The sequence below is a fragment of the Sus scrofa genome, chromosome 6 (assembly GCF_054392235.1).
Source record: "Sus scrofa isolate SSC_HxYL_T2T_F1_AM1 chromosome 6, Sscrofa_HxYL_maternal_Yorkshire_Landrace_v2.0, whole genome shotgun sequence".
Lineage (NCBI taxonomy): Eukaryota > Metazoa > Chordata > Mammalia > Artiodactyla > Suidae > Sus > Sus scrofa.
In genome coordinates this window covers 57,304,654-57,332,244 of record NC_139388.1, presented here as the reverse complement: position 1 = coordinate 57,332,244, position 27,591 = coordinate 57,304,654, and the positions used below count along the sequence as shown (strand labels likewise).

Sequence of the window (27,591 nt, the reverse complement as noted above, 5' to 3'; positions counted from 1 at the left end):
GTGGAGGCGGATCCAGCCAGGTAACACCTCGAGGAGGAGCTTGCGGGGAGGAGGAAGGGTCCTTGGCGGTGAGGACTACGATTGGCTGGCGTTGAATCACATGGGCCGTCACCCCGAGCTTCCGGAAGCGAGGCGAGCGCAGTGCGCGGACTCTTGCGCATGCGTCCAAGCACCAGGTCGCCGATTGGAAACTGAGAGTCACGGGGCGGTGTAAGGCAGCTGGCGGGGGGCGGGGCCCGCGGGGCGCGCGCCGCGCTACGAGGCCGCTGGTTGGCCAGCGCGGAGCACGTGGTGCCGGGGCGCAGGAGGCGCGCGCCGGAGCGACGTCAACGCAGCCCACTAAGCTCCCCCGACCTGTGTACCGCGGCTCTGCCGCGGCTGAGTCCTCCGAGGGTTGGGGTTCGGCGGTTTGCTGAGTACCTTTGCCGCCGCCATGGACAACTCCGGGAAGGAAGCGGAAGCGATGGCGCTGCTGGCCGAGGCGGAGCGCAAAGTGAAGAACTCGCAGTCCTTTTTCTCGGGCCTCTTTGGGTAAGAACTGCGCCGGGCAGTCGGCCGGGACCTACGCTGAGAGGACGCAGGAGTCATGGGCTGAGGCGGCGGTAGAGACGAAGGGCTTGAGCCTCGAGGATGGAGGGCGTCACTGGATTACGTGACATGGTCTAAGTCAGCAGAGGGGACGAGGCTGAGGGCTAGGGGGCCCCGGGTGTGGCAGTGGCATCATGGTTTGAGGAGAGACTGAGAAGATGGCATTACCCTGGGCTGAGGACACCCAGGCCAGGGTGACACCATCTGGAGGCGGCAAGGGGACCCAGGCTGAAGACGGGCCAGAGCAGCAGCTGGGGTGAAGAAATGGTCTGAGGCCTTGCGGGGAACCTGGCCTGCGGAGATTGAGGGAGCCTGGGAGGGCAGCCAGGTCAAGCAGCTTTTTGAAGCTCTAGGAGGACTTATTTGAAGGATCTCAGACCGGCGTCTTGAGGCCTGGGACTGAGGAGCTCTCCCGCTCTAGGGCCTCACCTTTCCAAGTCCTGAGGTGGTGGATTTGTGTGAACTCAGGGTCAGGGCTTAGGTGATCCTGGGAGTGAGGAGCCCAGGTCTGAGGTGTGTGAGGTGTCTGGGCTGAGTGTGGTCCTGGTTGCCGGGAACTAGTATCAGGGGATCTGACACCCGGGTGAGATCTGGGCGGAGGCCTCCCTGGGGTGATGGAGCGAAGGCTGATGAGGCCTGAGCTGGGAGACTGGAGACCAAGTGGGCGTGGGGGGAAATCAGTGGAGCTGGCTCGGTTTAGGACTGGGGAGGATAAAAGGAAGAGATGAGAGGAGTTCCCATTGTGGCGCAGTGGAGACGAATTCGACTAGGAACCCTGAGGTTTTGGGTTCGATCCCTGGCCTTGCTCAGTGGGTTAACGATTCGGCGTTGCCGTGAACTGTGGTGTAGGTTGCAGATGCGGCACAGATCTGGCGTGTGGCTGTGACTGGCCGGCAGCTGTAGCTCCGATTAGACTCCTAAACTGGGAACCTCCTTATGCCACAGGATTAGCCCCCCCCCAAAAAAAAAAGGGAAGAGATGAGAAAACCAGAAGGGGCTGAAGGCCTGCTGAATGGTCCTTGAGTGAGGTTTGGGCGGGCAGTGCGAGCAGGATGAGCAGCATGCCCAGGAGAGGGCTGAAGGGGGCTGGGCCACAGACCCAACACCCACAGTGTGGCAGGCCTTTCACATAAAGTTCATGTCAGCCCATCAAAGCTTTTCTGATGGCTACCCATTGAGAAATGTTCGTGACTGAGGGGTGTCAAAAGCCCTGGGTTGAAGTGGGCTCTGCCGTTTCCTGACCTTGGGCAAGCTCTTTACTTTCCCCATTACAGAGGCTCTTAGTGATGAAATTTAGCTCAGATGTTTGCTGCTAGTATTGAATAAGAGGGCAGGCAAAGGGCTTAGAATTGAGCTGGGGGTGGAGAGGCACTGGGGCCTGATGGGTTGTACCCATGAGGTGAGCAATGTTTCATTTGAGAGGCTGAGGGCGGGGAGAGGGTACAGGTGTTTCTTCTTCCCTCGCAAGGGAGAAATTCAAGTGCGGTCTTGGGGGCTGAGGCCAAGAGCTCAGTTTTCAGTACTGGTCTTCCTGGGTGGCTCTCGGTGTCTGGTCCCTTTGGGCGGGGGACTAGTGTACCTCTGGGCCGTGCTTGGAGGGAGCAGCTAAGTCAGAGCCTGAGACATTTGCCAGCTGGTTAGGAAGGCAAGACGAACACTCGCTAAACCGGTAGTGAAGTAGACTTCTCCAGGGTGCCATTCTGCCATTGGTGTGAGGTTTTCGACCTGAGAGCGAGCTGCAGGAGCTGAAGGAAGGCTCTGGAGAGGCGGGAGCCGGGCCCCAAGGAACCCTGGGACATGCTGAGGGAGTCCGGGCCGGGGAGGGTGTTCTGGGCTGCAGGATTGTGTGAACAAAAGTCTAGCGTGGGGGAGGTTCTGCCCCAAATGACGGGGACCAGGATCCAGGGACAGCTCCTGGGAGGAGAGGCCTCCACCTGGGAGGAGGAACAGGAGTCCCAGGGGTGCCCTCTGATGGGGGAGCACTGCTTCAGGCAGAGGAGAGAGCTCGAGCAAGGCCCAGGTACGTGAAGCTCGGCGTATGAGGGTCTGATACAGGGGGTTCGGGGTTAGCACATAAAGTAGGAATGGACAGAAGCGGGTGGTAAGACAGAACCAGAACCAGGTCCAGTCCTAGAGGGCCTTTTGAGAAAGGGCTTGGATTTGAGGAGGTGCTAAAGAGCATGGAGATTGATTGGTTTTTTCTTGCTTTTTAGGGCTGTACCGTGGCATATGGAAGTACCCAGGCTAGGGGTAGAGTCCGAGCTACAGCTGCCAGCCTACACCACAGCCACAGCAACGCCGGATCCTTAACCCACTGAGTGAGGCCAGGAATCAAACCCGCATTCTGATGGATCCTAGTCAGGTTCCATCAGGCTGAGCCATGATGAGAACTCCTTCAGCCTTGAGGATTTTAAAGGGGGCCTGTTTTTTCTATTCAGGCTGCTATCACAAGATACCATAGAATAGGTGGCTTATAAACAGCAGCAATGTATATCTCACGGTTTTAGAGGCTGAGAAGTTTAAGCTCACGGTGCTCACAGATTTGGTGTCCGGTGAGGGCCTGCTTCCCCTTAGCGGTCAGTTCCCTGTGTCCCCACATTGGGGAAGGGGTGAACTAGCTCTCTGGGAGCCCTTTTATAAGGACACTCATCCCAGTCGTGAGGGCTCCACCCTCATCACCTCCAGATACCATCACCTTGGAGGTGAGGATCTCAACACATGAGTTTGGGAGAGACACAAACATTGGAGCCAGAGCAGGACCAGGCCTGGAAGGTTCCCATTTACCTTTTAGATAGGACTGCAGCAGCTGACACGGGGGAGCGTGAAGGCAGTGACAGTGATGACAGCTGATAGCGTTTATTGAGTCAGGCCTGGGCCAGGCACTTTACCTTCGTCCTCACAGCATCCCTGCGGGGTGGACGGATGCAGGCTTAGAGATGCTGATGTATGCCCAGCCTTCCTGTAAGTGGGAGACGGGCGTTCCCACCCAGGCCCACCTGATCCCAGAGCCCTCTCGCTGCCACACGAAGCTTCTCCTTGAGGCTCAGGCCTGTTTTTAGGCACTCCGTTTAGGGGGGACGTGGGCAAACGAGGTGTCTTGGGGAGTCTCCTCCCTCTGATCCCCCATCCTCCCCACCCATGTGGTGGTTTTCCCCAAACGTCCGAAAGAAAGAAGAGCAGGCGTGTTCATCTCAGACCCTTCCAGCTCCAGGAGCAGCTGCCAGGGTGCCAGGAGGAGAGGGAGCAAGGCGCGCGCAGGCGGCGGGGACGCATGGAGACCGAGCCGGGCCAGCCCATGGCTTGTGTGCCTGCGAGACCAGCCCACGGGGACCCGCCCAGGGGTGGGAACCACTCCTCACACCTCCTCCACCCTGGGAGCTGGGTTTGCCTGGGTTCAGCGTTTCACAGCCCATCTTTTCTGAGGCCCTCTGAGGCTTCCAGGGACCAGGCGCGGGAGTGTCAGGGCTCAGCTTGTCTCTCATGCTTCTCCTCCCCCTTTCCGGAACCTCAGCAGTGACAGCACCCCAAATTGAGAGGTCTCTGCTCATGTCCAAAAGGCCAAGTAGGGTGGCTCCCACCTGGGATGAGGGGGCAGCCCTGTGGCCTTGGAGGTTAGGGCTTCTTGGTTGTTTCTGGGCACCAGACACTGGGGGCTTTGACGCGCCGGCAGCCTGAGCGGGAGGCGAGGCGGTACCAGCTGGTTAGTAGATCAAAGCTGCTTCTGTATCTTCCCTCCTGCCCTCCCCCATCCCATTCCCCAGACAGTGCTCAGAAGATAGGAGAGCAGCCCAGACTTTTACTCTGGAAGCAATTGCCCAGACGCAGTGAAACTGGGGAAAAGGAGGGGGCAAGGGGAGTGCACTGTCCTCCCGTCCTGCTCCCAGCCTCCTGGTGGATCGGACCACCTTGCCGCGCCCCTTAGGAACTGGACAGATGGGGCTTTTCTTGTCCTAACGTCCCCCCCTCCCCCGCCACCGATCCAAGGTAAAAAGTTCATTCCACCGGATACCAATGTGTTTAAAAAGTTTCTTCACCTGTGAAATGAAAACTGCAGCAATACCTACTTCGTAGAGTTGTTCTAAGGGGAGAATGAGATTATGCTTGTGAAATGCTAAGAGCACAGTGCCTGATCCTGGTAAGTGCTTATTAAGTGGTTATTATTATTGTTAGGTATTAGGATTGGAAGGTGAGCTGCAGGTGTGGGAGAAACAGAGATAACAGAGTGTTTGTGTTCTGGGCACGCTCAGCAGCCTAGAGATCAAACGCTGACACAATTTCTGCTTGACCCACCTGTGGGCACCAGCAGGCACACCATCCCTCAAGCCCTGGAGGCTGGCTTTGTTTTTTTGTCTGTTTGTTTTTTGTCTTTTCTAGGGCTGCACCCATGGCATATGGCGGTTTCCAGGCTAGGGGTCTAATCGGAGCTGTAGCCGCTGGCCTACGCCACAGCCACAGTCACAGCAACACCAGATCTGAGCCGAATCTGTGACCTACACCACAGCTCATGGCAATGCCAGATCCTCAACCCCCTTTGAGCAAGGCCAGGGACTGAACCTGCTACCCCATGGTTCCTAGTCGGATTCGTTTCCCCTGTACCACAACAGGAACTCTGAGGCTGGCTTTGTTGAGGCAAGCATTGAGGCCAAGGTCCGGGTTGGCATCCCCTGTACAGGAGCCACCTGGGCCCTTAGCTGAGCGTGGTGTGGGAATGATAGCTTCCACCTGCAGGGCATGCAGAACCCCCCCACTGCCAATTAGCTGGGCACCGAGGTGATTCACAGAGCCCTGCCAGCTACCAGGATTCACAACTTAAAACCTGGCATCTCTTGCTTAAAGTGAAGTCTTTCCTAAGGGCACACAGATTCCCAAGGATCCCAGCCATCGTTTCGCTGCAGTCCAGGGTTCTGCCTCTTTTGGTGGGTGGGACTCTGCTGCCCAGTCACACACAGGTTTCGATGCTCCTATCAGGGAGAGGGCTACCGAGAGGCTTCTGAGAGGCAAGAGTCTTTCAGAAACAGCTCTGAAGAACAGGAAACATGGAGTTCCTGTCGCGGCGCAGCAGAAACGAATCCGACTAGCATCCATGAGGATGTGGGTTCAATCCCTGGCCTCGTTCAGCAGGTTAAGGATCCGGTGTCGCCCTGAGCTGTGGTGTAGGTCGCAGATGCAGCTCGGATCCTGCATTGCTGTGGCTGTGGTGTAGGCCAGCAGCTACAGCTCCGATTTGACCCCCAGCCTGGGAATCTCTGTGCCTCTGGTGCTTCCCTAAAAAGACCAAAAAAAAAAAAAGGAAACATTCTGTCAGTTCCTTGGCTGGGGTGATGGGATGAAGTAATTCTGTTGGGGTGCAGAGGGCATCAGTTTAAGGACCACAGGAACACCTGCCAGGCCTTTGAGCTTACAGTCCTGGGGGGCTGGGGGAGACCACAGGCTCTGCGGAAGCTGGAGGAGGGGCGCCGCTTTGCCCATCTCGGGGTGGGGAGACAAAGCCCGCCCTGAGGGGTAGAAGGAGGCGAACATTTCTAGAAACTGTTCTCTCCGCCAGCCTGAGAGTGATGGTCTCCTTAGCTGAGCATCTGCTGTGTGGCAGGCGCTCTCCTGGGCACTTACCTGCAGGCGTATGGGGTGTGGAGTCTGAGCCCCAGTTATAAAGGAGGGATCAGCCTGGGGTGCCATGTGTTGCCACTGGCATCCAGCCTGCCTGACAACAGTCCCCAGTTCTTCCCCCCACCACAAGTGACTCTGGAGTCCCATCGCCAGGCGGCCGGCAGCCCTTAGACCTCCTCCTTCACATGAGAGCACGCGGCAGAGCCCCTGCTCTGGGCGCGCTCTGCTCTGAGCCGGTTGCTGCGCCTGCGTCGTCTCATCCTCACAGAGACACCCCCAGATCGGGCTCCCTGTTTCCAGTTTACAGAGGAAGAAACCGGGGCTCAGGGTTCACTAGCCCAAGGCGGCCCAGCGAGCAGAGCGCCTGATTTGAGCCCCGATCTCTTGGCGCCCAAGCCCCAGCCTCTGTCCCCCCTTGCCCAGCTGGGCAGTTAGCGTGTCACACTGGATTCCTCCGTCGTCACCGGGGCCTCAGCGAGCCGGGGGGCCACGAGGGCTGAGCGCTCGCAGTGATGTGGAAGGAGATGTTGGGGAATCCGGGTGCCATCGGCAGAGGGGCAGGGCTGGGGGCCATCTGCTCCGTGGGAGCGGGGGCTTTGCATTTTCTGCTGTTCCTTCTGCCTGCCGGGTGGGCCAGGGCTCGGCGGGGGCTGTCCTAACTCGTCCCTCCCGGCTGCTCAGCACAGCTCCGGCAGTCAGAGAGCCGTCTGCTGTCAGATGAGGGGAACTGAGCAGCACTGGAGAGACGAGAGCAGGCAGGGACCTTGTCCACCTCCTCGTTTTCCAGAAGACTCTCAGACGTGGGGAAGGACGCCTCCCGGGTCCCTGAGTGAGCCAGAGGCAAGGCAGGTTTCCAGGCCCCACCACTTCCTGGCAGCAGTGGCCTGCCAGCCCCTCAACCCCTCTGAGCCCTGCTTCTGCCTCTGTGAAGCCGGGATGATACCTGGGGGGTGACTGCGTAGCCAGACCCAGGGGGCACAGCGAGGGAGAGGCAGTGAGGGCCGCCCGGCCCTGGGGTCCATTCCTCCCCACATAGGGCCCTGCCGGACAGTGGGGTGGACCGGCCCTCCGAGGAGGGGACCAAGGGCAGGTGTCTGTGTCCCGCAGAGGGACGGGAGGTGGGAAGTGTCGAGGGCCTAAAATGGGCCTCCGTCTACTTGCCTTGCCTTTGAGGTCCTCAGGGGACCGCAGGTGGGGCAGGGGCTGTTTCCGGGAGCCAGGAAGTGCCCAGGGGACAGAGGCAGGAGGGACGGAGGCTGAGACTCTGCCCTGCAGACCCCCTGGCCCTGGTCCCACCGGGCCGTCTGTGCAGTCCTGGCACCACTCACTCCGCTCCATATGGCAGTCACTGGGGGTTGGTGACTGTGCCTGGGAGACCTGAGACTGCTTCCTCCGCCTCAGGAGGGGGCAGAGAGTGAAGCTACATGGGTAATTATAGACAGCCCTGCACCAGGCCGGCCCAAACCAGTTTCCTCTATTCCCGGCGCGCCTCCGAGCCGTGGGATGGCAAGAGCGGAGCAGAGGCAGCAGGGTGGGGAGAAGGGGGCAACAGTCAGCTGTCACAGGCTCTGCCTCTTGGCTCTTCAGAAGACACTGGTCCAGCGAGCTTCTCTGGCCCTCGTGCAGGGTCCCAGGGAGGAGGCGGCCACCCTTAGTTGAGTGACATGAACCGACCCGATCAGGAGGGAAGTCCTACAGGAAACCCCGCAGCTTTACGTGGGGAAACAGCTTGGAGGAGCAGAGGAACTGGGGTCTTCTGCCTTCTGCTCATTCTCCCCTCGCCAGAGACCTTCGCTTAGGATGGGGCCTGAGCCTCTCTTCCTGGGGTCCCCTGCCTGCCTCACCAGCCGCACTGCCCACTGCTCCCTGCACCTTAGCCAGCCTGGCTCCTTCTCTTCCTTGGACTGGCCCAGTTTATTTCTGTCTCAGGGCCTTTGCACGTGCCATGACTACAGTCTGAAATGTTCTTCCTTCTTTGTATGCATGGCTTCTTAGCATCTTTGAGGACTAAGCTCAAATCTCACACCGTCAGAACAGCTTTCCCTGAGCTGTCCACTCAAAGCCCCTCGTCCCCCAGTCCCTCTGACCCGGTCTTGGTGACATCCTGTTTCCCGAGGGCCAGGTCCTTCTTCTCCTTTGTATACTGCTCTTGTTTGCAGTTCCTGGCACATAATCAGTGCCCAGCTGTTTGCTCCTTAGATGAATAAATGGCTACACGAATGGCTTCTGCTTCAGGATCTGCCAGTGACCAGAAGCAAGTCACTTTCCCTTTTGGCGACTCCACTTGGGTCTCTAAACCAAGAGGGTGGAGCTCCAGAGATTGTCCTGTCATTGTCTGGCCATAGGAGGGGCCAGGCCCCAAGCATTGAGGGGACGGAGCTGGCAGGCCTGGAGGCCTGAGCTGAGGTTAGTGGCCCCAGCTTTTCCACCCGCAGTTAGAATCGTCGACCCAGCACAGCGTTGGCCCGGCTAAGTCTGGGATCCTGGGATTTCAGCCCAGCAGCTTCCAGGCTTTGTGTTCTGAGTCCCCTCTGGGCCCCTGAGCCGCAGTGGGCCAGCCGAGGGGGACTCTGCTCATTGCCAACCCCCTGGCTTTAGGTTTCTCCGTGCGATGGGCCGTTTCTGCCCATCTGGGGGCCTGAGCTTTTTCAGAGAATGCCTGGGTCTGAAGAAGATGGAATTGCCCCCACAGACCAGGAATGGATGCGCCAGGGGTCCAGGGGGTGGGCAGACCTGTGATTGCGTCTGTAACCGCATCTGGCCCTTTTTAAAAAGAACCTTCCAGAGAAGGTTCCCCGGGGAGCTTTGCAGACTGGCCTCAAGGGACCCTCCTGAAATCTCTTCTGCCCAAAGCATGTCAAAGTTCCTCCCCTCTCCTGGGCCGGAAGTGGGTTCTAAAGAAGCCCCTTCAAACAGGGCCACAGGAGTTCCCTTTGTGAGTCAGTGCTTAACGAGCCCAACTGGGATCCATGTGGTTGCAGGTTCGATCCCTGGCCTCGCTCAATGGGTTAAGGATCCCGCGTCACCATGAGCTGTGGTGTGGGTCGCAGAAGCGGCTCAGATCCCACGTTGCTGTGGCTCTGGTGTAGGGCAGTGGCTACAGCTCCAATTGGACCCCTAGTCTGGGAGCCTCCATGTGCCGTAGGTGCGGCCCCTAAAAAGCAAAAAAATAAACGGCCCATAGGCCTGAGGCATGTTGTGCCAGCAGGGGTGACATCTGGGCGCAGGGCAGGGGGACAGTGGGACCCAGGAGAGCAAGCATGGAGGGGCATGTTGCTCACCTCCACTTCTGGGGACAGCAGAGGGTGGGTGTGGCCTGTCAGCACAGCCCTGGAACTTTTCATCTGGAGGAGAACCTTCCCTGGTGCCTTTTAGATTCAGAAGGCCAGGCTTCCACTCCCAGCCCGCCTGGGACAGGTCACTCACTGGTGGCTGCTGTCCAAGCGGGGGGCAAGGTCAGCTTTTTCGGATCCTATGAATCATCCAGGGCCATTGTTAAAAATCCCAACTCCAGGAATCTCCGGAGAGGGCGGCCCTGGGCCCCAGCTGGACTGTTCTCTCAGCACCTGCTGTGGCTCCAGAGCTCGGGAGAGCGGGAGCTGCCACACCAGCAGTGCAGAGGGAAGGTCTGCTCCCAGCACAGCTCCCCAGAATGTGCCTGCCACGGCCGGTGTCCGCGCGTTGCCAGGGCCATTGGCATGGGTGAGGGGTGGGACAGGGACGGCCATGTGTGAGGCTTTTCTTTGGAAAATACGCGCCTTTTCTCTGTCTTCAAAACCAAGCACTGCTTGACGGCCACGAGGAGAGGATGTGAAATCCTGGTGGTGGGATTCCTGTGGGTGTGGATTTCACTCTCCCAGTTACGTGGGTGGGGGGTTCCAACCCCAGCAGAGCCCACAGGCCTCGTGGATGGTGGGGACTACGGGCGAGGTGCTTGCCATCCTGGCGCCCAGGTCCAGGACAAGGCCTGTCTGTACTGCGGGGAGGAAGGTCGGAAGCTGGAGAAAAGCTCCCCAGACAGGGTGCTCTGGATTTTTTTTTTTTTTTAAATGCCCCTCTCCTGAACCTCACAGCCCAGTACTGTTTGCACAGTAAGATTTTTTGAGGGTGGGTTTGCTCTTTTCAATAATCTTGCGCTAAACCTCCTTAGAGCTGCGCTGCTTCTCTTCTTGGGATAAATTGCTAGAAACAGAGTTCATTGCTAGACCATAGGACCCGAGGTAGATCCTCATATTGACAGCGCATAGATATGGTTTGTTTCCTCGACTAGGCAAAGTGTGCAGGTGACTTTAAAATTCAGTCAGTACCTAACGAGGGGGATGAGTGTGGCTGCCACACCCTGGGGCTCAGTGCCAGACCCCACCTTCGAGAAGAACACTGTAACTACGCTGTGTGTGTGTGTTTTTCCAGAAATAGTCTCTGTTCACACGTATGTTTCTGTTCTCACTCTTTTTCCGTTTCAACACCAATGGGAACTTTTTATGTACACACTTAAAAACAGCATTTCTTGGAGTTCCCGTGGTGGCTCAGTGGTTAACGAATCCGACTAGGAACCATGAGGTTGTGGGTTCGATCCCTGGCCTTGCTCAGTGGGTTAACGATCCGGTGTTTCCGTGAGCTGTGGTGTAGGTCACAGACACGGCTCGGATCCCACGTTTCTGTGGCTCTGGTGTAGGCCGGCGGCTATGGCTCCAGTTCGACCCCTAGCCTGGGAACCTCCATATGCCGTGGGAGCGGCCCAAGAAAAATGGCAAAAAGACAAAAAAAAAAAAAGAAAGAACTATTAAAAAAAATAAATAAGTAAATAAAATAAAAATAAAAACAGCATTTCTTGGTATGTCTGTGTTTCTCGTCCTGAATTGGCAAGTGACGCGCTTTTAGGGCCGAGAGGTCATCGAACAACTGGAGTGTGCATGGCACAGGGTTAATACATCGAGGAAGGGAAGGGGCATTCAAAACTGGACTCTTTCCCCAGAACGCTTTGCAGCTTCTTGGGAAAAAAAGAGATTTGCAGAGCGCCTAGGAACTGGTGGTCACCACTGAGCAGTCAGAGCCCGAAGTGGAGGAGGCCGTCAGAGGCAGGCTGTTCCCCCCCGCCCCCATAAGGGTCCAGCCCAGGCATGCCCAGCCCTTGGGTAAGGGGTTGGAGCCACCCATTCAGTCTCCCTTGAGCCCGAGCAGAGGCCTGAACTGCAGCTGGACTGGAAGCTGGCTTCACAGGGACATCGTGGGACTGCGGCTGGGCAGAACGTTTACTTTCTATTTGGGTTTGTTTTTTTCTTTTTTTTTCTTTTTTGTCTTTTTAGGGCCGCATCCGAGGCATGTGGAAGTTCCCAGGCTAGGGGTCTAATCGGAGCTGTAGCGGCCGGCCTACATCACAGCCACAGGAAGGCCGGATCCTTAACCCACTGAGTGAGGCCAGGGATTGAACCTGCATCCTCATGGATGCTAGTCACGTTCATTACCGCTGAGCCACAACAGGAACTCCTGCTTTCTCTTTGATACCAGACTAGCTTTCTTATCTTTTTTTCCTTTCTTTTTCCCCAGAGGCTCATCCAAAATAGAAGAAGCATGTGAAATCTACGCCAGAGCAGCGAACATGTTCAAGATGGCCAAGAACTGGAGTGGTACGTGCTCCTTGCTAGAGCGCCTCTGTGCTTCTGCTGTTTCCCCCCAGCTTCCTGTCCCGAGGGCCTGGCTGCGGGATCCGCCTGCAGCCCCCTCTCTCTAATGCCGCCACCAGCATCACAAACCCACTGGCTGGCCATCTGGTCCTTTTGAGCCCACTGGTTACTTTGCAGCTTGGGTCGCAGGGCCTTGGGGGAAGAGCTTAGAAGATAAGGATAGATTGATTTTTCTTCCCCTCGGCTATGCCCACAGCATGCAAAAATGATCAAACCCACACCACAGCGGTGACAGCGCTGGCTCCTTAACCCACTAGGCTACCAGGGATCTCCAGGGATAAGTAGATTATTGAATTAGACCCATGGGGGTTGATGTGTTCTTTGGGCGGTTTCTCCTTAAATTCAGAATTTCAGGTTTCCCCCGAAGCAGTTCCCTCATTCTCCTGTCAGTCTGAATTCTGAACCGGAGGACATTTACGTGGTTAATCGCAGCCCCATTGGTTACCATTTTCCTAAGCACCAAGCAGGCAGTGTTTCATTGAACCTTCACTGCAGCCCCATTTTACAGATTCAGAAACAGGCTCGGCCCAGCCCCTTGCCCAACGGGCCACGACTAGTAAGTGCCTGGGGCAGAATTCAGAAACCAGAGCGCTGACTCTGGAGTTGGGTTGCTTCAGCTGCCCCGTGTGGCTTCATGACCTTTGGAGCCAGAAAGGCTTGGCTTTGTGTCCCTGCTCCTGCTGACCATGTGACCCGGGGAGGTTGCTTGGCCTCTCCGAAACTGTGCCCTCCTCAGTACGGCAGTGACAGCCCTGACCCTGCGGGGCTGTGGCGTGGCTTCAGGAGGATCAGCCACCACCATGCAGGGCAGTCAGCACCACACAGTGGTAGCGGGAGCTCCCTTTCTCACTCCCCGGCCCTCCTGCTCTGGAGTGGGAGAGAAGGCCCTTTGAGAGGCCGGTCACCAGATCGGCAAACCTCAGGGGCACCTCCAAGGTCCCCAGCCTCAGCCTTGTGCGCGCTCTCACTCCAGGTGGGGCAGGACACTCACACCGACACCATATGAGCCTGGGGGTGCCTGTGCCCGGAAGAGGGCATCCCAGCCGCCTGCCCCCGGAGACTCGCAGCCTGCGCTCGTGGGCAGAGTGGCTCTTCCCACCTGGCCAGGAGGGTCCAGACTCTGGCGAGGCTGGAACTTGGGTGGATGTGGTGGCATCCACCACAGAGATGCGGGTGGAGAGGGAATCCTTGAGGTCCGAGGGGCTCAAGATCTGTTTGGGAGCTACCTGAGGACCTCGGAGGGGAAACTCGAAAAGCCACCATTTGATTCCTTTGGGGGCCAATTTCTTGATGTGGCTTTAACCATCAGCAAGATTGGGTCAAAGAGAATCCAGCAAAGGTCGTTTTGAAACTCAAAGAGGAACTTCCTGACCACAAAGGAGCTGAAACTTGGACTTGGGCTGTGGAGGCTCATTTTCAAAGAATGTTTTCAGGAGGAGTCCCCCGGTAGCCCAGTGGTTAAGGATCCAGCATTGTCACTCCTGTGACGCGGGTTTGATCCCTGGCCTACGAACTTATGCATGCCGCAGGTGCTGCCACCAAAAAAAAAAGGGTTTTTGGTTTCCTGAAAGTTAGAAGAGTTTTTCCTGGACTTTCACAAACTATGTATATACACAGAGCCAGATTCTATGAATATTTTTATGTTCCCAAGCTAATCAAATAGCTTTAGGGAAAGAATATTTACTTTTCAATCAGATGTTGCCTTTCTCCTGAAATTTGTCACTTCCCTCCCTCCCCCAAATATGCAAACAAAAGTCTCAGGCCAGTCTTTTTCCTCCACTTTTCCCCAGTGATATTACCTTTTCGGGCAACTCCGCGCTCAAGGTTGGAGGCCTTAAAAATAAGAAAGAAATCCTGCGTAGTGGAGGATTTCCTCCACTACGCAGGATTTCTGCGTGGCTTGTCTAGCCTCCTGCTCTAAAGGTACAGCACGGGGACCGGGCCCTCTCTTCCTCCTCCAGCCCAGGAAGTCTGTGATTCCGATTCGGCTGCAGGAGAGTGAAGGGCAGTCGCCTTGGAACCGAGCTGGAGGCGGTGGTTGGCATTCCCAGTTAGCCCCGTCCCCGCCTCTGGAGGAGGAGGGGTCCCATTGTCAGGTTAGGGAACAGAAGGGGTGGCCTTAGACCTGTGCCAGGGGACGACAGCCTGGGCTGCGGTGGGTCTATGTTCCCTCCCCCGTGGGCATCTGTCCCCACCTACTCAGGTTCTCAGCCTCCACATTCGGTCTCCCTTTCTGGCCGTGGAGGGAGCGGCCCCCGTGAGGCCTCCGCCTCCTGCCCTGCAGTTAGCATAGCGCCTTCTTCCCACACGGCCCGCAGTGTGGACCAGGCAGAGATGGGGCGTTAGACTGGGAAGCGGGGAGCGTGGGGTGTCTGGATCCTGACAGCCCCTCCCTTCCCCGGTACCCCCACCTACCCCATCCCACCATCCAGCCTGTACTCTGCCGGAAGGAAGACTGGTTCGGGGCTCCAGGGGCTGGGAGGGGGCCCCCCTGGGGGCAGGAGACCTGAGGTCTGGGCCTCCACCTCGGTTCACCCAGGCCAGTCTCTTCCTCCCTCGGGAACTCCTTCTGCGCCGACCGCTTCCCAGGACACGGAGCAGCTTTGAGCCCCGCTAAGGGTGGGATCACTCTTCTGTTCCTCTGTTCCAGCTGCCGGAAACGCCTTCTGCCAGGCGGCCCAGCTGCACCTGCAGCTCCAGAGCAAGCACGACGCGGCCACCTGCTTCGTGGACGCCGGCAATGCGTTCAAGAAGGCTGATCCCCAAGGTGAGGGCCCCTGGGACTGGCCGTCCCGAGCACCCGCTGAGCCCTCTGGAGAAAGCCCTCCAGTTTCCCAGAGGCTCCGGTTTCCTCCCGAAGCCGCCGACAGGACACGCTGTCGGCTGGCAGGGAGGCACCGGTGCTTTAACTTGAGGATTGGCTCCCTTCCGGTTGCCATTTGCATCATCGTGCTCCAGGCCTCGCCTCCCCCTCCTACTCTGCGTGCAGCTGATGCTCCCTCCCCAGCTGGGAGCATTTGGGAGTGGGAGTTACATTCCAGCCCCACCGCGTGCCAAGGGGAGAAGGAAATCTGTTCGCTTGTCAGAATTAACCTGCACAGGAGCGGGAGGGGTTCTGAGGCTGGCCAGGTAGGAGTCCCTGCCTGCCGGAAAAAGGAGCGGAAATTATCCTGACCTGGCTTCCTCCCCCCGGGGCGCTGGGGAGGGGAGAGAACCCAGCCTGAATCCTGGCCAGAGGACAGGTCCTTAAAATGAGAGCGTTTTAGACAGAAGCGCAGTTTGGGGCTGACTCATTGGGAGAAAGCAGGTTTCTTCCCCCTGGGCTCATCCTGAAGTGGAAGCACAACCCAGTGGGTACCAGACTCAGGTTTGATGGAACTGAATTTTTCCCTTTTTTTTAAATCTTGGTGCCAGACACAGCCAGCCAACTTTTCATTTTAACGAGCCAAGACTTTTTGTTTCTTTTAATTTCCACCTATTGTCACTGTCCTCTTATAAGAGAATGGGAGGAGTTCCTTTTGTAGCTCAGTGGGTTAAGAACCCGACTCATATGCATGAGGATGTGGGTTCGATCCCTGGCCTCCCTCAGTGGGTTAAGGAGCCAGCATTGCCATGAGCTGTGGTGTAGGTTGCAGACGTGGCTTGGATCCCGTGTGGCTGTGGCTGTGGGGTAGGCTGGCATCTGTAGCTCCGATTAGACCCCTAGCCTGGGAACCTCCATATGCCATGGGTGCGGCCCTAAAAAGCAAAAAGAGAGAGAGAATGGAAAGTATATGGATATTAACTTTTTGAAAGAAGAGAGATGCATGCTCTTGGAACAAAGGCCTGTCCTTCCCAGGAGAGGGCGCTTTGCGGCCGAGCACAGGGCTCTCTCCAAGGGTCTGTAAGCACCGGTTCACCACCATAACCCAGCAGTTGCCGCCGAAGGCCCCGATAGGGCCGTGGGACATTGGTTTCCCAGTCCAGGATCGATGTCTCTGTGGACCTCATAGCTGTTCTCTCTCCCCAGACGCGACAGGTGGCTCCTCTGCAGCCAGGCGTCTCACCGATGTTGCCCACGGGAGCTCAGGCCTGGCGAGAACCAGGGCGGGGGGCAGCTTGTGACTGGATGGGCTGTTGTCACTCTGCACAAAGTTGGGCACGCCCAGCTGGGCGTGTTGGGCCACGGCAGGCCACATGGTGATGTGTTGATGACCCAGGGTGACCTTGGGTTTGTTTTCAGCTGAATCACCAGGGAAGTCTGTGCACCCACCACAGAGGCTCCCTGCCTCCAGGGGAGCCAGTCGGCCTGGAGATGCAGCCCTCGCGCCTGTGACTTCAGCTGCTCTTCCAGAGTGACTGGGAGGACCGGTTTCTGGGGCAGGAGCTGAGGGCTAGGCTTCTTGGCATGTACATGGCACCACTTGCCCTGTAAACCAGCCCCAGCGCTTCCGGCAGATGGGCCCCACCTGGCACCACAGTGTCGCTTCTTCTCCTAGCTTTTGAGCAGAGCCTTTTCAGCTGGCAGCGGGACTCTGCAGGGTGTGTGTTGGCTCTTCAGGGGCCTGGCTCGGGGGTGTGGCCCTGTGCCTGGCTTGTACCTGGCCTCCAGGAGCCTGGAGGGTGGCTGAGCATCCCATGGGAAGGCAGCAGCAGTTAGGTGTGGGGTCGTGCCTGTCCTGGGCACAGAGGCCCACTTGGTTTCTCTGGGGGTCAGCGATCCTGGTTTGCTGCCCTGGATGCTGAGGCCGGAAGGGGGTGGATTTGGCCTTGGGGGTGGCTTTCAGAGAACAGGTGCTCCTAGAGCAGAGGAGCGCCTAACTGGGGCAGAGCAGGAGCCGGTGCCTTGGCCATGGCCCCGGGTTCTCAGTGCTGAGCCGGGAGGGGTATCGGGGCGGGGGGATCCCAGCACCACCGCAGCACGATTGCCCCCCCGCCCGGTCAAGGGCGGGACTCAGCACGGTCTGAGAGGAGCCTGCCCCCCTGTGACCTCAGGCAGTCACCTGATCTCTTGGGTGTCCTGTGTCCTGGTCGTGAAGCAGAGACCACAGTAGGATGAAGCACCAACGTGCCCAGCATGGCACCTGATGTGTGATAAATGTCCAGAGAGGGCAGCCTCTGGCTCCCAGTGGGTGGGGGCCTGGCCTGGGCTCCCCTGGCCTCCACGTCTTGGCCGCAAGCCTTGTGAAGCAGAGCTGGAGGGCCCCTTTGGGGCCCTGCCCAGTTTCTCCAGGCAGGTGGCCAGCTCCCTGGGCCCTTGCCAATTGCCTCACCTGCCACAGAGGCCCTCACACTTGGTACAGGAATCACGGAAAGCCCACCGCTCACCAGGCAGCTGGGGCCAAGCCTGCACCTAAGGCTGCCGGGACGGAAGGAAAGGCCATGGCTCCGTCATGACTCTGCTCTCTGCCCTGAGTGTGGGCCGGGATGGCCAAGGGGGCAGGAGGTGATGCCTGGAGCTGTCCTTGGTTCCCCAGACACTGCTGGCCGCTCCGATAGACTCAGGCCAGGAGGCGCCTCACCCTGCCCACCAGAGAGCCAGGCCTTGGGATGCCTGGCTGCGCACCCAGGGAGGGGCCATGGCCAGACCCCTGCCTTCCCTCCTCCGTGTGCTCCCACAGCTTCACTGCCAGGTACTAGGTGCCTGCTCTGTACCAGGCACGTGGCATCTTCCTTTAACCCGGTCTGCTTCTTTGTGGGGTTCTGCGATTTGTCTTACTGAGCAGGGGACGGCAGCTGAAACTGGGGCGGGGGATGGTGTTGGAGGGGGGTGCAGAGGTGGCCCTGGTTGCACAATCGCCTGTCTCCCTAGGCCAGGGCCTTCCTTTCTCAGGGCCTCCGCCCCCACCCCAGCACTCCCTCCCACGCTGGGTCCTGCCCAGAGCCCCTTGCTGGCTCCTAGTTTCTGTGGGTGGATGCTGGGGAACAGGTGTGCTGGGGTTTGCTGGCCATTCACCCTCAGGGCCCCAGTGACCGGAGATAAGCTGGTTGTAGCCAGTGTGTCAGCAGCTTGTCTGCTGGGTGGCAGCTGGCAGCCTGCCGCTGTCAGGGACAGCCGTCCTGGAGCCCGGGGACTTAACCCTGTGAATCCATGCTGCTGCCAGGGGGGAGCCTTCCTCCCCCGCTGCCAGCAAGGGCCATCTTGCTGACAACACTCCCGGCCGAGGCTCTGCCGCAGGGAGCCTGTCCCACCAGGGGAGCCTCCTGCCTCTTCCCCTCCAGGGCCACTAATCTCATCTCATCAGAGCAACCTTTGCCGCCTCTGCCCGCCTGTGTCAGGCTGTTTGCCCATTGTTCCAGGAGGGGGGAGCCCATGAGTCGCATGGAGGGGCCCCTGCTGGTGGCACCCACCCCCTGGGGTGGGGGCTGGAGCAGGAGGGGATCCGTTCTCTGCAGGCCTGCAGCCCCTTACGGTCCTTATCACTGGCTTGCCGGCTGCTCAGTTCCCTCCAGAAACCCTGTCACAAAACGTGTGATGAAGTGACACTGCTTCTGGTGTTAAACAGAAAACACGAGTTTTTGTTGCGCTCTCTCCCTTTCCTCCTCCTCTGCCCCCTTTTGGCCTTTTCCTCTTTCCTACTGCCTCAGGCTTCCACTGTCAGCCTCAGAACCTTGATCCAGTGGTGTCTACTCTCAATCTTTTAGGGGCCCCCAGAGGCCTTTCAGAATTAGACCCCGCCTGCAGACTCTCCCGCCCCCAGAGTTGTGCTGACAGACACCCCCCTTTTGCCTATAAATTTACGGGAGGAGCCGCCGCAGATCTGGGCCTAAGAGCATCGGCTCCTGTCTCCCTGGGTGATGAGACCCTTAGCCCCGTGAGCAGCTGCTGGGACTGGGGCTTTGCAGTATCTCCACCCAGTGGGCCCTGCTGCCTTTGGAGACCCCAGGAGCAGACCGGGAGCCTTACAAATGCCCGGGACTGCAGGGTGCACTTTCAGCCCCGCCCCAGCCCAGAGCCCACCCCGAGTGGTCTGCCCAGGCTCTGTCCTTGCCCCGCCCCACCTCGCCCAACAAACACCCTTTCCTCCTGAGATGCATTAAAATGGTGTTTAGAAAAAAAAAAAAAAAAAAGTCCACCCGAGAGCTCATTTCTATCTGCTAGAAAATGCCTCCCACTCATGCCTCTCTTTCCTCCAAATAACTTGTCAAAAAAAAAAAAAAAAAAGGCCTTTCCCAAATTTTCAAATTTAAAATCTTGCAAGCTGTAGTACAACAAAGGTACCCCGATTCTTCACCTCGAGTGCTGTCCCGGAGTGTTTGTTTCATTGGCAAACCTGCGGCCTGAGGAGCCAAGGGCAGTGCCAGGCTGAGGGGGCGCAGCGTTTCTGCCAAACGCTGGGGTTGGGGGGGGACTTCCAGCTGCAGGGACCTCAGTGTCACAGCATCCAGCCTTCTGCCCCAGATGGAGGCCAGGAGGGTACAGGGGGTGTGGCTGATTCAAGGCCCCACCGTGAATGCCTGGCAGAGCCCAGGTGGACCCTGGGCATCCCTCAGGTGTCAGGCATGGCCGTCGTGCCAGCAGCTCATCCTTGAGGGCAGGGCTTGGACAGGACTGGCTCAGAACACCCATCAGTGTCTGGCCATCAGCCCAGCCCGGTGCTGGCTGTGCCCTGTCCCAGGGGTTGCTGGGAAGGTGGTGGCAACGTGGTGGTCTGAGGGAGAGGGCGGCTATCTCAGCGGTGCTCCTCCAAAAGCAGGTGCCCAGCACGTCACAGTCTGTGAAGTCACAGTCTGACCGGGTTTCTGAGGCTCAGGGATCCCTTCCCGTCCCCTCCCAGCCCAGGAGCGGGCATGGTGCCCTGGCCACCCCTCGCTCCCTCCCGGGCTGCTGCCCAAAGGGCTTCGCCTTCTCACTTCTCCCCTGGTCCCTCTCTCCCCGCAGAGGCCATTAACTGTTTGATGAGAGCCATCGAGATCTACACAGACATGGTAAGGGCCACCGTGTTTTCCCGTCCCCCAGCTCCAAACCCTCCCGTGTCGCCCCAGCCCTGGGAGTTGGGGTGGGGGGGAGGGTGTTGGTCAACTGAGCTGCTCCGGGCCAGCTGGGTGCTCACTCAGCTTCTGGTGGCAGCTCCCAGCACATCCCAGGGGCTGGTGGCCGCTCCCCAGGTCCTGCCTCTGCTCCCCCCGCCCCGGGCCATCGTGTCTTCACTCCTGGGGCCTCGTGTGTCCAGCACGTATCCCCACCCGGCCATTTGACTAGGGAGGTGTCGGCAGGGCCCAGGGTCAGCTCAGCCCTGCCCCAGGAGCATCCCCACCGACACAGGAGGCCCAGAGAGGCTGGGGAGCTGGGACGCTGGACCAGAACCGGGCCTCAGGTCCTGTCAGCTCCACTTTCTGCCTCTGCCCACTGCCCGTCAGGCCAGTCCCTCCCCAGCGGGAGCAGGGGTCCCGCTGGAGGCTGTAGATCGTGGTTCCAGCAGTGACAGCGGCTGCCCTTTGCTCTGGGCAGTCCTCTCAGCCGAGCGGCGCCCTCTTCCCCCACAGCAGCCCTGGGAGGTGGGCTCTGGCATTCCCCCGTTTGACAATCAGGAAACAGGGTCCCAGGCGAGAGACGTGACTCGGGGACGTGTGTCTACCAGCAAGAGTCGCAGAGACCCAGCACCGGTCCTGGCTCCTTTTTTGCCGCCCCCGGCAGGGAGGTGGCCATGTCCCAGGCCGTGTGCAGAGTGGTGGGCCAGGCACCTGGACCCCCACTGGGTGGAGGCGGGTGGGAGGGGCTCAGCGCCCCTGGGAACTGGAGGCCTCCATGGGGAGAGCCCTGGGCGTCTACCGGGGAAGCTGGGGCCGGCGGGGGCGGCCTGTGAGGAGGACTGCCTGGCCACATGGGAGATGGAGGCTGTCCCTTGGGTTTCTCCAGCGCATTATTAGGTGACTCTGAGCTGGTCCCTCTGCCTCCCTGGACCATCTGTCGGATGTGTCTTTAGGCCAGGCCTGTGGCCCTGCAAAGGCTGGATGTGGAGTGACACACCCAGGCCACCCAGTCGGGGCAGTGCTCAGACCCAGGCCTCTCAGGCGAGCGCCTCCCCTTCAAGCCCTGTGCCCCGTCTGCCCCTGGGGACCCTTCTCTGCTCATGTCCCCTCGCGGGTGTGGCTGGGGACCAGGAAGGGGGGGCGGGGCCCTCAGGACGGCCTCCCCACCCCCATTGCCGGCCCCTCCCCGGGTCTCACCAGGGCCGGTTCACAATCGCCGCTAAGCACCACATCTCCATTGCCGAGATCTACGAGACGGAGCTGGTGGACATCGAGAAGGTTGGTGGCGGCTGCGGCCCAGCCCATGGCGGGGAGGACTGCAGCGGCCTGTCCTCTGGGACCCGGAGGCCTGTCTCTCTGTCCCCTCCGGGGAGTCCTCTGGTGTCAGAGCAGCAGGACAGGAGCGTGGGCCGGGCCGAGCTTGGGTAAAGGGCTTGGGGCCATCCTGGGCTTGTGGGTGGCAGAGGCTGTGTTGGGCCCTCCCTGCCCACCCCCGTCCCCGTGTCTCCCCAGGCCATCGCCCACTACGAGCAGTCTGCAGACTACTACAAAGGCGAGGAGTCCAACAGGTACCCCGGGTGCCCCACCTGCCCTCCCCAGCCCCTCACCGGCCTGGCCACCCCCAACCTCCCTCCTCCCCCTCTGCCCCTTGCAGCTCGGCCAACAAGTGTCTGCTGAAGGTGGCCGGCTACGCGGCGCAGCTGGAGCAGTACCAGAAGGCCATTGACATCTACGAGCAGGTGGGGCTCCGCCCTGCTCCCCCTGCGGCGCCCCCCATCCCCCCATTCCACGCCGTTCCCTCCATCACCCCCAGCTCTCACCTCCTACGCAGCCACAGAAACTCTCCACCTGTGACCACCCCCCACCGCCCCCGGACAGGCCCTTCCTCACAGGCATCCCCCAGGCGGCCCCAGGGTGAGGCCGACCCTGGAGAACCAGAGTCAGGGAGAGGAGGGAAAGAATTGCCAGGCCTGGGCCGGCCAAAGGCAGCTGGGGGCCCTGGGAGGGGCCCAGCAGGGGAGCGTGTCTCCTGGGTCCCCGGGTCCCCTCTGCTCCTCTGCGGTGGGGCCTGGGCGGGGTTCAGCCTGGCCGGAGGAAGGCAGGCGGCTGGCCTGGGAGGAGAGTGGGACAGGTGCCCCCTCTCCTGTTCCCGCAGCCTGCCACCCCTGTGCCCACTGGTGTGCCAGCCTCCTGTCGGGCCTGACGGTGGGACCACCTCCCCTCCACCATCTCAGGAAGCCCACCGACACCTGGCCTCGGCCCGGGGCCCCCCCTGGTCCTCAGTCCCGCAGAGCGGTTGCTGACTTCCGCAGGCTGGGCTCCCGCCTCCCTGCCCTTTTGGCCCTGGATGAACAGGGTTTCACTGGGGCACAGACCCTGTTCCCAGCTGGCCCCCAAGTGCCTGGCAGGGACTCCAGCCCTCTGGCTGCCACGTTCTCGTGCCCACAGGTGGGAACCAATGCCATGGACAGCCCACTCCTCAAGTACAGCGCCAAGGATTACTTCTTCAAGGCGGCCCTCTGCCACTTCTGCATCGACATGCTCAACGCCAAGGTGAGCTCAGGCCCGCTAGAGCTCCCCCCAGGGGACCGCCCCCGCGGTGCCAGGTCTGTCACCAGGCCGTCACTTCTCAACCCCTTAGGAGGGCCAGGCCCCTCACTCACATCTGGCCCCTGGCAGATGGCCTTCAGGTAGGAAGTTCTTGTTCTCACTGGTGTGTTTCTGTCACTAATGTCACCTGCCTGGCCCTGTTTCCAACTCTCAGCTCACCCGGTGCCAGGCTTTTTCTTTGGTGGGAGCACTTTTTGAGTCCTCACTGACCTAACGAGGTTGGCACCCTGGCCGCCCCGTTTACACCTGAAGACCTGAGGCTGAGACCACCGTCCCTTGTTCAAAGCCACATGGCTAGTAAACTGCACCTCCAGGATTCCAGATCTTTCTGACTCCCAGTGTGGCGATTTGAACCATGGCGTGCATGCCACCCCCTCCTGTTCTCCAGGCTGCCCGGCACGAGGGGGCTCCGTGCCGGGCGGGGGATTGGGGAATGGCCAGGGAGAGGAGCCGGGTTCTGCAGGACTCCAGGCTTTCCTGGGGTCCCAGGCTGCCCTGTCCTCAGACACACAGCGTGTCTGAGCCCCCCTGCTCGCAGACCGGTTCGGATCCCTCACACTTACTCTGTGCCCTGAGTGGGTCACTGCCCTCTCTAGATCTGTTTGTCACTTTTGAAAAGGCCTCACCATCCTTTGCCCCAACCCAGGCCCTCAGGAGGGTTAAATGTGACATGTGACCGGCGTCAGGCCTGGCCTGTAGCATCTGTTCCTTTGAGGCGGTGGCGTAATTGCCCCTTTCCTGGGTGGGCCGGACGCAGGAAGGAGCACCAAGCCCCGGCCTGGGGAGCCCTGCCCCCACCCCCTGCAGCTGTCTCTGTGGCCAGGCTTGCTCCAGGCACAGAGCCAGGTGTCGCTGGAGGCTGTGGTGGGGACACAGAGAGCTGCCACGGGGCCAGAGCAGCCCCAGATCCCCCGGCAGCCAGGCCAGCTGCACCGATGCTGTTCTTTATATTTTCTGGCCTCTCCGTCCTCCCCTCCACCCTCGACGATGCTCAGCTCGCCGTCCAGAAGTACGAGGAGCTCTTCCCCGCGTTCTCTGACTCCCGGGAGTACAAGCTCATGAAAGTGAGTGCAGGGGGGCTCAGTGGGTGTGGGCATGTGTGAGTGCGGCCCTGGAGCAGGGTGTGTCACGGGGGATCTGCAGACTTGGGCTCCAGTGAGCACAAGTACCAATTTTTGTACAGTACTTCTCAAGGGTTTTTTTTTTTTGTCGTTGTTGTTTTTTGTTTTTAAGGGCCACGCCTATGGCATAGGGAGGTTCCCAGGCTAGAGGTCGAATCAGAGCTGTAGCCACCGGCCTACACCATAGCCACGCCAGATCCAGGCCATGTCTGCGACCTACACCTCAGCTCACGGCAACGCGGGATCCTTAACCCACTGAGCGAGGCCAGGGATCAAACCCGCATCCTCATGGATCCTGGTTGGATTTGTTTCCACTGTGTCACAACAAGAACTCCCTTTTTTTCTTCTGCCATTTGGGTCTCCATTTTCAAGACAAGTAAAATTCAAGCAGCGACAGAGCTCAGGGTAGAGCTGGGGGCTGCAGGATCTCACCCGAACACAGGCACTCAGGCATGCAAGGTGCCATGTCAGTGACTTGGCAAGCGACTTCCGATGCGGAGGGCAGGGACAGAACACAGCCCCTTCCTGCCTCTCAGCACGGGAGGCCCCCTATTTGCCCCTGCCCAGTTAGTGTGTGTGTCTCACTAGGTCCGGCTCAGGCCAGCCTGGGTCCCTGACCCCTGCTGGCCATTTCTTTGCAGAAATTGCTAGAAGCCCACGAGGAGCAGAATGTGGACAGCTACACTGAGGCGGTATGTGGCCGGCGGGGGTGGCTGTCTTTGTCAGACACGGTCCCGTGAATTTTACCCTTTCTCATCTCCGGCCCTGGTCCCTGGCTGGAAATTCCTTTCTCCAGTGGCCCCAGTATCCTCACAAGGAGCCTGGGGAGGTGCAGACAGTCATCTCCCATCTTAGAGGTGGTGGTGCTGAGGCCGCCGGGGACCAGGGCTGGGATTCGAACCCACGTCTCTCTGCCCCTGAAGCCCGAGGTCTTTGCAGCACTCAGAGCCCATGGGTGTGCAGTTGCAGGCGTCTCTCATCAGGCCCTTTGGGTGACCCAGAAGGTGCAGCAGGGGAGGGGGATGAGTCTCGTCCCCCCGCCGCCCCCATCCCTCCCCGGAAGCCAGAGGGAAGAGGGGCCAGGGCTGCAGGAGAGGCGGCGCTGGGCGGGCCCTCCCTGTCCTCACTCAGTTCTTCCGCTGGACCGCAGCTGTGTCCAGCTCGGGACCTCATCAGGCATCTGTCAGGCTGGTCTCTCCCTTAGGAACCGTGGGCCCCCAGTGATGACAGAGACTGACCGCCTCTGGTCCATCCTGCCCCAGACACTGGGAAGCTCAGCCAGGGTGACGGGGGAGGAGAGAGGAGGAGGCACAGTCGGGGGCTCTCCCTGGCCCTCCCCTCAGCACTCGGAATAGCCTGACTCACAGCTCCAGGCCTCAGTTTCCATCCATCAGACCAGAAAGCTGGACCCTTTTATTTTGTCTCTTTAGGACCGCACCTGAGCCACATGGAGGTTCCCAGACCACGGGTCGAATCAGAGCTACAGCCGCCGGCCACAGCCACAGCCACAGCCACGCCAGATCCAAGCCACGTCTGCGACCTCACCACAGCTCACGGCAATGCCGGATCCTTAAGCCACAGAGTGAGGCCAGGGATCCAGCCTGCATCCTTAGGGATACTAGCTGGATTCATTGCTGCTGAGCAACAACAGGAAGTCTTGGACCCTTTTCTTTTTTTAAGCTATAAAAATCCACTCTCCTCCCCCCCCACCGCCAAGGGCAGCCCGATGCCCAGACCAGTAAAGTCACAGAAGAGAGCTGCCCTGGCTCGTTTCGGGAGCCCGCACCCCCCTTTGCTCTTCCTCGGGGCCTGAGACTGACAGGGACACACCCAGAGGATCCCGGGATGAGGGACTGTGGGCTCGGATGGGGGACAGGGCAGGAGCCAAACCAGGCACAGGGTCGGCCTGACACCGTGACCCCATGGGCCGCAGGTCAAGGAGTACGACTCCATCTCCCGGCTGGACCAGTGGCTCACCACCATGCTGCTGCGCATCAAGAAGACCATCCAGGGCGACGAGGAGGACCTGCGCTAGGCCCCACCCAGCCCCCTGGCGCCCATCCTCCTGCCCCATCTGCTCTCCCCCAGCCGGGCCCTCCAGTGAGGATCACGGCGTGAGCCCAGAGAGAGGTGGGGCCCGAGACCTTGGCTGTGAGACCCCCGATCCTCCCCACCGAGGAGTCGGTCCCTCAGGCCGCAGCTTGGGCTCAGCACTGCTTTGGGGGCTGCTGAGGCTGGGCCCGCTGGCCAGACTGTCACCCTCTGTTCTCACTGCATCCCTCGCCCCCCGCCCTCTTATTTAAGCCCCCAGAGGTGCCCTTCTCTGCCCCGAAGCGCCGAATTTTTGACCCAGACCTATCTGCTGGGGGTGGTGTCGGGGGTCAGGGTCAGCATCCGGCCCCCCATCTCCCAACCAGCTGAGTTGAGAGGTCGGCACCTGTCTCCCCACTTTTGTCCCCCAGCCGAGCTCTGAGCCCATGTAGCCGCTACGATTTGCTCTTGCCCCTGGAGAGGGCCCCTCCCCACCAGTGCCCGGCACCTCCTGCCTCCCACAGCCTGATCTCTGGGGACAGCCCCAGGCCCTGGCGCTCTGAGGATCAAGGGTTGTCCTGTGCCCCCCACCCACCCTCCCTGTGCTTCGAGGTGTTGTTGGTGGGAAGCTGCAGCTGCCCGAGGAAGGAAATAAAATACAGCACCTATGCATGAGTCTCCTCACCTCTGCTGTCCGCCTCACCCAGGGCCCAGGTCCCATTCTCCTGTCCCTGTGGGCCACCCCTCCCCCTTGGGCCCTGGGCGGGCTTGACCCACTGGCTGGGCTGGGTCAGAGCCTGGCGGGGGGAGGAGCCACAGGCTTGGGATCTTGCTCTCTCAGCTCTGCGGGGCTTGGTTCCCTCAGCTGGGACGGCAAGTGGCAGGGCCACCCCTCAGGACTGGCGGGAGGATGGCTGCCACAACGGTGAGCAGAAGGGGTGGGGAGGTCTGCCAAGTCTCCAGCCTCAGGCCATGCGCATGCTTCCCTAGCAGCCAGGTCGAGAAAGCCCAAGTGGCACCGTTCTGTCTCTCAAAGTATGGGGAGGACATGGCTTCAGCAGGCAGGGTACAAGGGCTGAGTGGCTACGGGAAGTGGGGGAGAAGACGACAGGAGTCTTTGCTCAGGAAAGGAGGGCAGGAGCCAGCCACCCCCTCCTGCCCTGGCAGGTGGACAGTTTGCTGGGTCTGCATTGCCACCGGCTCTGAGCCAGGCCCTCCCCACTTGGGGTGGGGGGCAGTGTCTGGAGGCAGGCTCGGTGTCACAGCGTGTGGGGTAACATCACGAAGGGAGCCCAGAGCAGTCGTAACGCAGAGGAGGGGCTGCCTGGGAAATCAGCACAGGCTCCTGGGAGAACTGTTTTAGCCTTGAGCCTGGAAGAGGTTCAGGAAAGGCCCAGGTTCACTGTGGCCCCTTTGTGACACCTTCCTGTTCCTCTGGCCCCTTGAGCCTCTCCCCAGCTCCAGCCAGCCCATTGATGATGACTGCCTAGAGCTGCTAAGAGTTTCCTAAGACTGGAGTTTCCACAGTGGGTTAAGGACCCCACATTGCTGCAGTTGTGGCGCAGGTTGCCCCTGCGGCTTGGATTGGATCTCTGGCCTGGAACCTTCCACATGCCATGGGGATGGCAAAAAAAGAAAAAGGAAAGAAGATTCCTAAGACTTTAGATTGATGACCAACATCTGCCGTGGCAGAGGCTGAAAGATAAGTAGTATGAGAACCTAAATAGTGATTCCCAACCTTGGCTGTGCTTTAAAATCATATTTAAAATGCTCAGGGGGAGTTCCCGTCGTGGCTCATCGGTAGGAACCCAACTATCATCCATGAGGACAAGAGTTTGATCCCTGGTCCTCGCGCAGTGGGTTAAGGATCCGGGCATTGCCGTGAGCTGTGGTGTAGGTCGCAGATGCAGCGCCGATCTGAAGTTGCTGTGGTTGTGGTGTAGGCTGGCGGCTACAGCTCCAGTTCGACCCCTAGCCTGGAACTTCCCATGTGACAT

The 27,591-nt window shown here is 59.6% G+C and overlaps 1 protein-coding gene across 1 annotated transcript; it reads left to right on the top strand.

Annotated features, from left to right (window-relative positions):
* The first annotated feature begins 343 nt into the window (after window positions 1-343).
* Window positions 344-26,262, top strand: NAPA (NSF attachment protein alpha). Its single transcript, NM_001244384.1, is given in 11 exon segments — window positions 344-531; window positions 11,743-11,822; window positions 14,530-14,646; window positions 19,741-19,787; window positions 21,033-21,110; window positions 21,345-21,400; window positions 21,487-21,571; window positions 22,281-22,385; window positions 23,438-23,506; window positions 24,205-24,255; window positions 25,497-26,262. Coding segments are annotated over 11 exon segments (888 nt in total). The 5' UTR covers window positions 344-433; the 3' UTR covers window positions 25,599-26,262.
* Window positions 26,263-27,591: the final 1,329 nt, after the last annotated feature.